The 14,997-nt window shown below is 40.5% G+C and overlaps 1 protein-coding gene across 1 annotated transcript in view; it reads left to right on the top strand.

The window, feature by feature from the left end:
• Positions 1–14,997, top strand: part of Unc13c (unc-13 homolog C) — a 502,014-nt gene that overhangs the window by 382,530 nt on the left and 104,487 nt on the right. Inside the window, exon 20 of the mRNA XM_085844784.1 lies at positions 14,062–14,188. Coding sequence (XP_085700910.1) covers positions 14,062–14,188 — 127 coding nt within the window. The remainder of the gene's footprint in view (positions 1–14,061; positions 14,189–14,997) is intronic.

The raw sequence follows: 14,997 nt of genomic DNA, 5'->3' as shown, positions 1-14,997 counted from the left end.
ACACACATTCTCTCTCTCTCCCTCCCTCCCTCTCTCTCTCTCTCCCTCTACCTTCCCCTCTCCCTCTTCCTCTCTCTCCCTGTCTATCCTCTCCTTCCCTTTCCCTCCTTCTCTTTTTCCCCTCCCCCTTTCCCCTCTCTGCACTAAGCTCAGCTCAGTTCTCATTCCAGGAACACAGCTACTATGTGGGAGCCATTGAGTATCTCCCTCTGTTTTCTGAGGTCTAAGATCACTTGAGGATGCAAAACCCCACTGACTCCTTAATGCAGGTCATTAAGTCCCTTGAGTAAGAGCCATAGGCTATAGGTACCCGGGTGTGTTAACAAGTTCCTCCTAGAGAAAATAAGCTGCCCTGGATTTTCCTCCAAGAGGGACAGAAGGGCAGCTTGCCATGCCTGGTAACCATCTGGAGGTGGGGAACTTGCAGCAAGGTGTGGAAGCAGAGCCCAGACTCACCAGGTCACACTCAGAACATGGGGGAAGGATCAGGCCCTTTGAAAAGTCTTCCTAGATTTTGGACAAGGTGGTGGCTTAGTTTTATTTTCCAGTTATCATGAATGTATTTGTATTTATAATCTTATCCCTCTCCAACTCCCTCTCTCACTCTGCCCCCTCTTTGTGTAAGGCTTTACATGGTCAGTCCAGGTCCCAAACTCACTACTGAGTTGAGGATGATTTTGAATTTCTGATCCTCTTGCCTATACCTCCAAAGTGCTGGGGTTAGAAGTATTCCCACCAGGGCTGGGATGGAACCCAGCCAGGTCTGCATACTCTACCCACTGAACCCCACCCCAGGCCTGCCTGAGACTGAGGCAGGCTATTGTAATTCATGCTCTGCCTACTGAGCACCACCCCCACACCTCCACCCCACCCCACCCCTGCCTGCCTGAGAGGGAGGCAGGCTTTTGTAAGGAGTCCTGCTCTGCTACTTAACTCAAGCCTATCATATTAAACTAATCATGAAGAGAAAGAAAACTTGAACTTTTTAAACAAATAAATTATAAAGAAAAAAAGGCATCAAAGATAAGCTCAAAGATAGTTAAATATTTCGTTTGTCAATTATTTACAAACTGTAATCTAAATGAATCTTTTTCTTCATTTTACCTTAATGGCCTAGTGGTTCCTTCCACTCCCTTCTGAGTAGTAAGGAAATGACACCAAACCCAAAACACTAAGGTGAAATCAGTTGTTTTACACCTACCAATATAAGAATTACTTTCTTTTTGTTTGGGGGTATCATAAATAATTGATAAAAATTGATTTTGTTTCTAAAAAGGTGTCTGAACTCCAGGTTATTTTTAAATAAGTAATGACTAGTGTATAAGAAATTCAGTAAAGATTTGAGTTTTGTAATAAAAATATTTTAAGCAGTGGTTATGCAGTAAAAGGTTACAAACACCTGAGAAATGCAAGCAATTGATTACCTTTGAGTAGCTTACATAGCCTATGTGCCAAAGGAGAAATCACTTTTGTATTTTATTGACAAGTCTTAATAAAAAATGGAAGGCATAAACAGAGCCTTTTATTGCAGAAAATTGGGTGTTTGAGATATGACAAAGATTTGCCCTTGTAGAATCTATAAGCCAAAATATGTACAGACCAAGACCAGCGATGATTAGACCCCCCTCCTACAGGGTGATCGAAGACCCATTCTGTTCTCAGGAAGACAGATGGGAAAATGGAGTGAGGTATGGCAAAAAGCCATCTCTTTACATGTCATTTAAAGATTTGTTTATATTTATTTTATGTGTGTGTTTTGCATGCGTGTGTGTATGTGCACCGTGAACATGTGATTCCCATGAGGGCCAGAAGAAGGGATCAGCTCCCACAGAGCTGGAGTTACAGGCTGTCATGTGGGTGCTGGGAACCTTCCAGATCCTCTGAGAGAGCAGCCCTTGCTCTTAATCACTATACCATGTCCTCCGTTTTCCCTTTGCATATTTTCTCAATCTATTTTTTTCTTCCATACACCCATCCATGGTTTTATGCATAAGAGATGAGGGGAGCAAATTTCATAAACTTCCATTGCCCTCTTTAGAATGTTAATTTTGGAAGGAAAGGGGTGAGTGGTGGAGGTCTACACTGGAAAGATCCAGTACAAAGAATATTTCCTGCCCCCACAATGCCTGATCCCACTACCACAGTCTTTGCATGCTCACCTGAGCTTTCTCTACCACAGTGGCTCTGCACTTGCTCCTCTGCTTCTGCTCCTTCATTCACCCAGAGACTCTGTTTCCAGACAGGAACCAAGGTGACCTTTTAAGTATGTAGATTAGATACAAGTCATCTAGGGTTATTCATGGTACAGGAGAAAGGTCTGTTGCAGAGGTTTTTCAGGCTTCCTGTGTGACCTGGTCCTGGGGCCTCTCTGAACTAAACTTTGCAGGAACCCCACCACCACCACCACCACCTCTTCCCCACCTACCTGGACTCTTTGGACCTTAGACTGCCTTTTCTGCTTTAGTCTGTCACTTTGTCCTTTTCCTAACAACGGTTTTCTGGGAAATGATTGTGTGGGTGCCTTTACTCTGGCTTCCTCTCATTAGAGACCTCCAGAACACTCTGCTGAAGAAGGTGCTCTGACTCACTCTCTCTCTCCCTCCCTCCCTCCCTCCCTCCCTCCCTCCCTCCCTCCCTCCCCTCCCCTCCCTCCCTCCTTCCCCTTCTCTCCCTCCCTCTGCCCTTTCTAGCCTTCCACAAGACATCAAGTAGTGCTTGTCTATCTCTCATGTCTGTATCATAAGACATTGGTAGTCAGGATACCATTTTCTTCTATGTTATATTCTCTTGGAGTAGAATAGTACCTGGTTCCTAATAAATAATAAACATGAATGAAATCTATATTTCAGTTCCTGGTTCTGACTCTTGAAAATACTCTGCACAGCATCCGCCACCAGGATTCTGATGAAGAAAACTCCACAGTGGGTTAGTGAGGCATCTCAGTGGTTACAAGTACATGTAAAACAGCCAGAGTTCAATCCCAGGAACCCAAGTGAAAGCAGAGGAGAGAACTAATCCTACAGAGTTGTTCTTTGACCTCCTGGGTTTACAACGCCTGTATACTGTGCCCCACATAGCATATGCACACAGAATAATGATTATTATAGTAACACATTTTAAAGAAAAAAATCACTAGCTAAGAGAAGTCCTTGAAATGCTTTTGCTTGTTCCAAGTTCGCCAGCTCATGGCAGTAGCTTCTTGGGTGCCTGGAATTTACTGTTGTGTTTCAGACTGATGTTTCCCTGTGTTTTGAACGCTGTTCCACCCATACCATGTATATTTTACTCATGGCTGTCCATCCTAGCCCAGATGAGAAGGACCTACATGTCTGCTGCCCCTGACATTCTCAGGGCTCAGCCCCAACCTTCTCTAGGAGGGGTTGGTTGCTTGCTGTGAGGCTTTCAGACAGCTTTGTGGCCAGAAGGTCTAGATTAGACTTGTAAGTGGATGCACTGGAGGATCTATCTAGGAGGCAAATCTACCCACGTGATGTGCAGTTTTGTAACCTCAGAAAGCCTGGATATCTTTCTGGGCTTTCGCTGAGGAGGTTGCTGGAACCCTGAGCAGGTTGCCCGCTCCTCTTGAGCTCCCAGATCCATCACGGTGGTCACAGCAAGGCATTCATTTCTCTTCTTTTCCCCCTTAGCTTCAGTTTCTGTGTGTGTGTGTGTGTGTGTGTGTGTGTGTGTGTGTGTGTGTGTGTAATCAGAATGTCAGAAATACATCACATTCAGCAATTATTGACAAATGTGATCTACTTTTCTGGTTAAGATTTCTTTCCTCTTTGCTTGCTCTCATTTATGGAAGACTTACCTGATTCCAAGATCCTTCTTAAAAAAAAAATGTTATGTACAGTTTTCTTTTCTTTTGTTCCTCCTAGATTCCACCTTGCTAATATCACACCTTACTTGGAAGCCAGAATCTTAGGTGCTACCTCACCTTCTGAGAGTAACCATGTCATTAGATCTCTATCAGGCATATATAAAATGGCTTAATTATCTCAGCATATGAGTAAGAACCCACAAGTTTTACCTATATATACTTACTAAAGATTTACAATATCAGAGGGGTGTGTGTATGTGTGTGTGTGTATGTGTGTGTGTTTATGTGTGTGTGTACATGTGCATGTTTACAGCAATCTGGTACTCAAAAGGTTTCTGGATGATAAGCCTGTGCCTTTGTGAACACACAACACCTAACATAGCCTTGTAGACCTTGAATCAAACTTCTGCTTCATATTTGATATTACCTCCAGCCCTGAATCAGCACCTATAGGGAATAGAAAATGGTGTCAATCAGCAAGGAAGAGGTTTGAAGACTGTATAGAAAGAATAATGTATGCTATCCAGCTCTTAAATAATTGTACAGTAAAGTATATCAAAGGAGGACTGTGGTGGTGACAGACAGCAGGAAAGTGGATTGAATAGCTAGGTGCTGTATCATACACACCTATAATCCCATGAGGCTCAGGAGTCCAAGATTATCTTTAGCTACATAATGAGTTCTGCAATAATTTGCACTATACATGACCATCTCAAAAAAAAGCAAAAACATAAATTCAGTTATGTGTGTGCTACCCCTATTATATAAACCACATATAATTGCATGTTACTACATTATGTATAAAGTTTATGCACAAATGCTAACTCCCTGAAAAATATACATTTCCAACTAATTGCTAATAAACACATTCTAAAGGACAACAGTCAAATTTTTCTCACTTGCCAAGCTTTTCCTCTGTATAATTTTAAGTAAGCATTTTTTTATTCTCCTAGTAAAATATTCATATTTCCCACTGAAATTCAAAGATTAAATTCTGTACAAAAATTATTATATTGCAGTTTGGAAAAGCTAATTAAATGGTTTGTTTTGTAAATGTAATGAGCTAGTCCAGTCTTTGTTGCCAAAATTAAAAATGTAGGAGGATTGATGGCTAAACAAATTTAAGAATCATTTGTGTCACATGAGCTCAAGAGAATTTTATTAACAGAGTCAGCCTTACACATAAATAATTGAATAGGATTCAAAATGACTTGAAGTATATTTCTGAATTTGATATTATAATTTTTCCCGGCGATATTTGGTAGGACATACTGTAGATGCAATTATGGGATCTTTTTGACAGTTTTTCTATATAATGTACAGTTGTACACCATGGGGAAAACACACTAAGGAAAACTAGGTTTGGGTTTGGATTCCGAAATGCAATGCTTCCTAAGTCCCTGAGGTTGTGGTGATTTCCTGAAATGCACTGGAGAATCCTGAGGATGAATTAGGCTGTCCAGAAAGTCCCGGGGAGAGGGGGAGGCTAACAGTCCACAAAACCTGCATGCTTCTCATACATAATTATTTTACATCCAGAGTGTAGTGGGTTGGCCTGATGCTGCTTGTATTCCACTGCTAAATACTGGCTCTCAAGATCTAGTTGCCCTGATGATGATCAGATCTTCAAGTAGACCAAGTGATGCTATGTAAACCTTGCTGGTTTACTAGTCAATAAAAGGCTAGAGCCTGTGATTGGTCAGTGGAGGGAGAAAGGTGGGAATTGAGGATCGAGTGAGGGGCTTTTTAGGTAGAGAAAAGAGGGGAAGAAGGACAGGGAGGTGGAGGAGGCTGCCATGAGGGGGAGATGAACCATGAGCACATGGCCAGGAAAAACAGCAATTAACAAGGGACATTATAACTGGGAAATAATTTAGAATCACTCCAAACCTATCCAATCTATGCTTATGGCTTGTAAATAAAGTACCTGGATTATCTGTCTTTTATACATGCTAGCTAGAATGCCTAATCCCTTTTGTAAACAGCTAGCTCAGTTGGTAGAGCATAAGGATCTTAATCACGCTTATGGGTTCTTGCCCACATTGGGCGTCATTTTGACTTTTAATTTTGTTAAATTTGTTAACTTTCATGATTACAACAAAATATCTGAGACAGGCAACATTATAAAAATAGTAAGATTTATTTATCTAGAAGTTTTAGAGGCTTAACATCTGTTTAGCATTTATAGAGTCTGATGAGAGTCTGCTCTAGTTTGATGGATGTTGCTAGGATAAAACTGACCAAAATCAACTGGTCAATAAAAGGAAAGGGTTTGCTTGGCTCACAGGTCACAATCCATTATCTGTGGAGGTCAAGGCCGTAACCTGGGAGGGAGGAATACTGCTTACCAGCTTGCTCTCCATGGATTTCTCAACCTTCTTTCTTATACCACCCACCTGTCCAGGGGTGGCACCACCCACAGTGGACTGGGCCCTTCTATACCAATTAGCAATCAATAAAATACTCACCCAGACATGCTCACAGTCCAGGCTAATGCAGGCAGTTCCTCAGTTAGAATTTCCACTCTCCAGGTTAACAACCAAGAGCAACCATCACATGCTGTCATTGTGTCTATCATATAGTGTCAGGAACGTGTGTGTCTGTGTGTCTGGAACTCTTTTTTTAAAGCTTCTATTTTCCAATCATGGCCATGACCCCTAATGGCCTTATCTAGCTTATCTTTTCCCAGAATCTCCAACTCTAAATACTATAGTTGGCCACTCATTTAATACCCCACAATGAGGATTACATTTAAATACACAAAGCCCCAAGAGACAGTTTACATCCAAACTACAGTAGTTTGAGTATATTTCTTAAAATCTATATCACCCTTTCCAGTTAGTTTAGATGTTTATAGAGTGATTCTAATAACATCAGGGCCCTGGATTCGATCTCTTTGTGAGTCAGTTGATTCCCATCCTAAGCCAGACTCTGTTGTACATGCCTGTAATCCCAGAACCTGGAAGAGAAAGGCAGGAGGATCAAGTGTTCAAGGTCATTATCAGTTCCATAATGGGTTCAAGTCCAGCCTGGGCTACATGAGGCCCTATCTCATGACCACCACCATCCCACACACATACTTAATAAAGATACAGTAACTGGAAATTAGAAGGTAGCTGTCTTAGTTGTGGTTTAACTGCTGTGAACAGACACCACGACCAAGGCAACTCTTATAAGAACATTTAATTAGGGATGGCTTACAGGTTCAGAGGTTCAGTCCACTATTATCAAGGCTGGAACATGGAAGCATCTAGGAGCAGAAGGAGCTGAGAGTTCTACATCTTCATCTGAAGACTTATAGGAGAAGACTGGCTCCCACGTGGTTAGGAAGAGTGTCTCATTGCCCACCCCCACAGTCACATACTTCATCCAACAAGGTCACAACTATTCCAACATGGCCACACCTCCTAATAGAGCCACTCCCTGAGCCAAGCATACTCCAACCACCACAGTAGGGGAATAACTAAGAAGTGATAGCTTTTGAAAACCTTTCTGGGACACAATGAAATGTAATATCATGTGGCCCAACTCCACCACAGTTTAGAACAATATACGTTTTGCTTTGTTTTTACTTGTGTAAGTCAGAGTCTGGGCACCTCTACCATGTCCTGTTGTTCAAGGACCTAACATCCTAGCATTTGAAGTTTTACTATCTGTAGGACCTTGGAACTATGCTCTGGATGTCTCCATTTGGCCAGTAAATAAGGGTAAAATGATGGGGAAAGTTTGCAAATGTTTCTTTATAAGAAGCCTAGACCCATGATGTTCTTCAGCCCTAAATTCATACATCAAGCAAGACTAGCACATGTAGTCTGCCTATGCACCTGGGCAAAAAAAAAAGGACAAAGTTTGGCAACTAGTCAAATTTGCGACAGGAGGTTCATGGTGTTTACAGAAAGTCACTGTGAGGAAATAAAAGGATATAAATGAAAGCTTATCTTTGTTCCTGCTGTTTATGGGGAAACATCACAGGCAGACCCTGTAGACCCTCTCATTTCAGTTTGTCTTTATACTGCCCTCAAGATCAGAGCTCTGACACAAACTAATTCAATGTACTGCAGGTCACTTTTGGCTTAGCTGAGGAGCACAATTCCTGGAGAGATGTCAGTTACTCTCTTGAACTGGCAGAGTGCAACAATAGCTGGTGGTGTAAGTTTCCTCTTTCCATCCATAGAGAGTAGCAAATATCAGCTGATAGTGTATGAGAATAAAAACAACATCTCAAAGACATAGAAATTAGGGTTGGGAAAGTAGCTTACTTGGTAGCTACCTTCTGTGTAAGAAAGGCTGGCATTGGAAATGTAGCTGGATAGAGTACTTGGCTAGCATGCCCTGAGTTCAATCCCTAGCTCTGCACAAATCAGGCATCATGACTGTATATTAGTTATTTCTCTGTTACTGTAATAAATTACAATAATCAATGCAGTTTAGAGAAGGGGGAGTATATTTGGGCTTATGGTTTCAGAGAGATAAGAGTCCATCCCTTCCTGGTGAGGAACCATGGCAGCAAATGCCATGCAAAGATGGCAGCAGAAGCCGGAAGTTGACAGAGCTAATTAGAAATGGTGAAAGCCTTTATTTTCTCAAAGATAGCCCCTTGTGAAGTACTTCCTCCAGCAAGACTGCACCACACAGACCCCTCCAAACACCTCCACCAACTGGAGACCAAGTGTTAAATACTTGAAACTATTGTGGACAGTTCACATTCGAACCACTGAAGCAGCACTCATCTGTGGTCCCAATGCTGGAAGAACATAGCTATTTGAGGCCAGCTGTGGCTACCTGAGACCCTGCCTCCAAATAAACAAACTTTGAACTGATAATTCTAACATTGTTTTCCCCCAGAAAACCATAATAGCTCCATACCATTTTCTAGGTTATTTTTAGGGATGAAAAAAGTCCCCAGGTAAGACTAAACCAGACTTAGATGTTTAGAAAGGTCAGTGATGCCATGTCTATCTCCTGTCCCATAGAAACTCAGAGGTGGGGAAGAAGAAGTGGCCTGTCCAGGGTAGCTAACAGTGAATCAGGATGATGGGAGTACTCCCCTGGAGCTCAAGGGACAACAGGACTGTGGGGAGGGGGGCATTGAGGGGATGTCTAAAAATTTAGTCTCCATGAGGTCTGTGAGTTCTAAATTGTGTATGTAAATTAACAAAAAGAAAGAACTTTTGTCCTCAGAGAAAGTGAAGTTCAAGCTGACTAAACAAATAGACAAATATTCTATTAAAAAAATATATTGCTTTATGTTGCAGAGAATGCTGGATTGCCAAGGGCAAATTAGTGAAATACATACGATTCACCCAAACTACCATTAAATCATTTCAAAACACAAAAGACGAAAATGGGGGAGGGGGCAGAGTTTTTATTGGAACAGTTATGTAATTTCATAAAAGAGAATGTGTGCATGAAATATACAGCATTAGGTCCTGTTTTGGGTGCCTAGTCTTTCTCTTCTCTCCAATAAATTCCGCTATAGGAAATTATTTCTGTGGCTATCTAGCAGATGGACTAAATTCATCTCCTACGGCAGGCTTACAGCATCCTGTAAGTCTCACGATTGGCACACTGGTGAATCTGTTACCCTTCCTTCTTACCCACAATGCACTTCAGATAGAGAGCACAGCCCGTGGAACCTTTGTTTCATATTCCAGTGCCTCACCCGAGATCTGACCTGCACTCCATAAACGTCTCCTCTATTAATGAAACTGGTAGCCCTTCCCTTCAGAATTCTGTTAATATGGAACACACTTGGAACAGGTGGCCCCAGACCGTCCTGCTCTGAGCTGTTACTGTGTTCTTTCAACCTTGATGACTGGTTCTCTATAGCGACATGATAGAATTGGTGCCTAGTGCCAATTTTCCTTTAACTTCTTGAAAGATGACCAAGCTAAAATTTAATTTTCAGTATGTATATGTGAGGCTGCATATATTACTCTGACTGATAATATTTGAATATTTAACCTTATATACCCAGAATTCATTGTATTCTCCTAGAAAATATGCTTTATCACCTTTATTTCAACAAACAAACTTACTATACAACAATAATATGATTTTCAAATAATTTGTATTCTTCGTACAAACATGCCCAACAGTACATTTTCTGAACTATGCATCCTATCTGCTCTAACTTTTTCTCCTATTTAAAACTATGTAAGTGCCTTTTGCTTTGAGGTTTTTCTCATTTCTAATTCTCTTTCCAGTCATTTTTGCTCGTCTCAGCTCTACTCGCAATTATTCTTTTTCTACCCAATCTGAGCTTATACTCATCCTTGTAATTTAAGAATTAAACAGCAAATTTATCTCCAAATAATATGGTTGATCCTATAGCTCATGAAAAGGATACTTTCATGTAAAATTTTAATCCTAAAAAATTTAATTCATTAATATACAATTTATGTAAATTTTTGAATAATTCTAAAGATCCAATTGTCATCCACTTATTTTTGATCATAAAACATTTAAAGCTGTCATTATGTGTGTGTGTGTGTGTGTGTGTGTGTGTGTTGTGTAAAGCTTGACTCACACTCATTCTGTAGTTATTGGTTTCACTGTGATGTTCCATACAGGTGTATGCTATGCTTTAGTTGATTCTACCCTCCCCACATCGATTCCCATCCTTTCCTGCCTCCTCCTACCGCCAGATTCCTAGCTGCCTTAGCCCTAACAGTCACTCTTTTACCTTCAGATCTCTTTTCCTCTTAGGTTCCATGAATGTGAGAGAATATACAACACTTGCCTCTGAAAGTCTATTTTGCTTCATGTAACATAAGGGTTTCCAGTTGTATCCATTCTCCTGTAAATGATACAGTTTCTTTCCCTTTGGTAGCTGAACAAAATTTCATTGCATACATACACAACATTTTTATTCATCCATCAATGGGCACTCACTCTATTCTGTAACCTTGCCATTGTGAGGACTGTGCCAGTAAACATAGCTAACTCTTCTGTATTTGTATCCTGACTTCATTTCCTTCCTGATACCTGGGCATTGTCAACCTGAATTATGTGATATATTTGTAGTTTTTCCCACAGCAGCTAGCAGTAGTGTAAGAGGATTCCATTCCTTTTCTCTCTCACTTATTCCCTTCGTCATTTGGATATAGCCATTCTGCACAGTATACAGTGGAACATTTGGGTTCATGTTTCTCTGGCAGCTAAAGGTGTTGGGTACCTTTTTTCTCTTACACATTTATTGCTAATTTGTAATTCTTATTTTGGGAAGTGTCTGTTCAGATTGTTTGCCCATCTATTAATTAGACTGCTCATTCTTTCTTCTTTTGTTGGTAACAGATTGGTAATTATGAGTTTGGGGTATGGGTGTATATGTGTCTGTGTCTGTGTGTGTATCTGTCTGCCTGTGTCTGTATCTCCCGCCCCCTTTTCATCCCTTCTTCTGAACCTTAGATCAGTTTATAAAAAGATTTTTCAGTAATATTTATCGCCTTGTTGCATTGGTCTTTTAATCTCAGTTTCACTCTGATCATTATTCCTTCTTTCTAGTAGATTTAGTTTTGTCTTGTTACAATTATTCTAAGATCTTGAGATGTGATATTGCGCTATATATTTTAGCTCTTTGATTTATTTTAGTTGTGGGAACTCTTAGCTCTAAGAATCTCTTAAAGCTGCTTTGACTGTAGGCTGTGTTCCATTTTCATTAGAGTCTGCAAATTTTCAGAGTTCTCCCCTCAGTCTCACAGAAAGGAGACATAATTCAGTGACCTGGGTTGGCTTTATCCTAGCAATTTTCTTCTCTTGCCCTTCCATGTGACTGGGGTTTCTGGTATGTAACAAATATAGCCTTCAATGATCAGCTGATGTCAAAGACTCAACACCAGACTTCATGTACATCACAACTAACTTATTCACAAGCCTGGGAAATATGAATCATATAGCATTCACCATCTTAGGCAGCTAGCACATACATGTTTAGAATTATGAAAAACTTCTGAATAACTAAGCATTTAAGACAGAGCCAGATTTTTAAAATGTGAGGTTGTTAATTTGAAAATAATACTTCACCATGCAACAATGTATTTAATTTCCTCACAATACTTAGAGCCTGGCAACTTAGTGTAATGCCTTACCCAAGCACTGCCACAGTAACTTTTGTAGTTTGGGATATGGAATAAAATGTGAACTACACTGTTTGGAGGCCTAGGGGTTATCAATCATTACCACAGTGGTACAGATATAAGAGAAGAGACTTAGCCTACCAGTTTACTCTAGGCCAACAGAAAATGCTAGATCCCAGTAGAAGAACACATGAGCCATTTCTATACAGTGTCTATATAACGATAAATGGCTGAGTCACAGGGCAACAGGGCAAGAGTTTCCCATTATTGGTGTCTCAGGGTACTATTGTATTAATTTCCTATCTATGAATTGACCAAATAAATATTCCTCTTAAAAATGAAGGAACACCAAAGATCTAAAAGGGAAGATTGTTGCAGAGCTAAAAAGGGATGAAGCTAGAGGTGACCAAAGCAAACCATCGTGTTGACAACTTGTTTAGTGTTGTTCTGGAATACTGCTTCATTACTTTCTATGTGAGAACACCTCTCCCAGCTGTACAGTGTCTTGAATTAACAATGTTCAGATAATTTAAAGGTTTGATTTAGGATTGTAGTCTCTTGTGCACTCTCTTGGTATTCATATCACCCCATGATCTGGTTTTGGGAGACAGAAATGGCTTCTGTTCTTAATAACAATCCAATTTCTTCAGTCTATGTTTTCACTATTTACCACAGAATGAGGCAATGCCCTCAGCTTCACGGAGAGTCACCAATTCCCAAAGGGACTTCTCAGAGGCTGCTCTCATCCTGTAGGATCACAGAAATAGTTAGGATTTGCTTGTATTTATGGTTGCTGCCAGATCTGACCATGGGGTTAATATAAATGAGATAGAAGAGAGGAAAACATATTCAGGGGGTGGGGAAACATTTTGTTAGTAAAAGGTTTGCTGGACAACATGAGACTTGAGTCTAGCTCTCCAGAACTAAGATAAAAAGCCAGAAACACTGGTGAGAGTCTGTAATTCCAGCACCAGGGAAGCAGAAAGAGAAGGATCCCTGTGTCTCCTTGGCCAGCCAAACCAAATCAACGCGCTCCAACTTCAGTGAGAGACCTGTCTCAATAAAATAAATTTAAAAATTCAATTAAGAAAGACACTTTTATCTCTGCCCTCTAGACATGCTTATACATACATATGCACATGCATGCACATACACTCACATTCAGCCACACATACAATACATTCATTAATGTTCTGTATGTTTCTCCACCTCAGTCTTATAAACCCATATTCTATAAACAATTTAGGATACCCTCTTTAAACCACATATTAGAAAACTCTTCCAAGGACACAAAAAATATAACATGGCTTTGAAGTTAAATGTATCTTTCTGTCTTCAACCGTCTTGATTCTTTAAGTGTTAAAACTAGGTCAGGATGTGGCCTGACCATGCACGTGTCACACAAGTCCCATGTTAATCGGCGATTATGGCTCCTACTTTAAGTCATGTTTGATCCCTTACAATGTTAATTCTTTCTGTCACTGTGTATTTCCCTAAAAGCAGCCAAAGTCTGAGAGCCTCCAAATAAATGCAGATTTTACAATGTTGCTCATTTTTTATTGGATATTTTCTTTATTTACATGTCAAATGTTATCCCCTTTCCTGGTTTCCCTCCCTCCCATAAACCACCCTATCAAGTCCTCCCTCCCCCTGCTTCTATGAGGGTGTTCCCCTACACTGGAGCATCTTTCTCTATCAAAAGTGTCACCTATTTCCATTGAGACACATTACAATAGTCAAACCATTTTACAGTATCACTTGGCCTGCCTTCACAGGATCCAAGATTGTTTTATTTTCTTTTTTATTATGTGTGTATTTGTGTGTGGGTGGTGCACATGAGTGTAAGTCTCCTCAGAGACAAGAAGACAGTATCTTTTCCCCTGGAATTGGAATCACATGTGATTGTGAGCCATGGACACTGGGACCCAAACTTCAGTCCTCTGAAAGAGCAGCAAACATTCTCAACCCCTGAGCATCTTTCTTGTCTCTCCAGGATTATTTTTGCATGCTGCATAACATTAGTTCTGCCTTCAGCAATGCACTTTGCCTGGATACCACAAGTTTCTTCTTTATAGAAATGCTGACAATAAAGGTCGATCGGAACCCAGTGGCATTGTCTGCGAGCCACATTTATTAATTGTGTGATTTTATCTGTTACAGAACATGAGAAGCAACGCTTATGCAAGAGCACCGATTATATGAATTTGCATTTCAAAGTGAAATGGTTTTATAATGAGTATGTACGAGAACTTCCTGCCTTCAAGGATGCTGTTCCAGAATATTCCCTGTAAGTAGTGATTTCCACTCTCCCCCTTTGTCCTGAATTCACAGTGCTGCAAAAATCACAGCTGAGTTGTAAGGACTAAGAGCTCTTCACATACTTCTCATTTGAATGCAGATATCTCTGTAGTGAAACTAATGTAGAAAGATTTGCATGTCTCTGAGGCAGAGAAGATGGCATAGCATATTTCAAGAATGCCTTACTTAGACATTTGAAGAGAAAGAAATGCAGAATGGGCTTTGGTTTAGATGATGAAATGATTCCCTGTGGAAGTGCTAGAATGCACAATACTGGGGAGATGGTGCAGCAGTTTAAGCATCTACCACACAAGCTTGAGGAACCAGTTGTTGGATCTCCAGAAACACAAAAAATGTCAGCTGGGCATGGTGGATGTCCTGTCAGAGGGTACAGACAGCAAATCCCCCAAAATAAGCTGGCTAGAAAGACTAGCCCTATCGCTGAGCTCTGGGATTGATTGAGAAAGCCTGGTTCAGTGAATAAGGTGGAAAAGCGAAAGATGATGATTCCCAACAACCTTGGGTACTCTACATACATGCTCAAACGTGTATATGAGCACTCACGCACAGTGCAAAACCATTCATGTACCTAAACACACAGCACACACATATGAAAAGTGAGAAAAGAAGAAATGCTAGAATGCTTTACTGGATAGCCAGACTTTCATTTTAATAAGTTATAACTGTCTTAGAAATTCATGTCTCTGAAATAGAAGTCATTATTTAACAATGGCATTTTCATCTTATGAGGTTGTCTCTGCCTTAGTGTCTTGTGTGTTGTCTGTGATGAAATGCCTT

The sequence above is a fragment of the Mus caroli genome, unplaced genomic scaffold (assembly GCF_978045245.1).
Source record: "Mus caroli unplaced genomic scaffold, Mus_caroli_1 scaffold_11, whole genome shotgun sequence".
Taxonomy (NCBI): Eukaryota; Metazoa; Chordata; class Mammalia; order Rodentia; family Muridae; genus Mus; species Mus caroli.
Note: the sequence above shows the minus strand (reverse complement) of the source record. Positions and strands in the feature narration are given on the sequence as shown.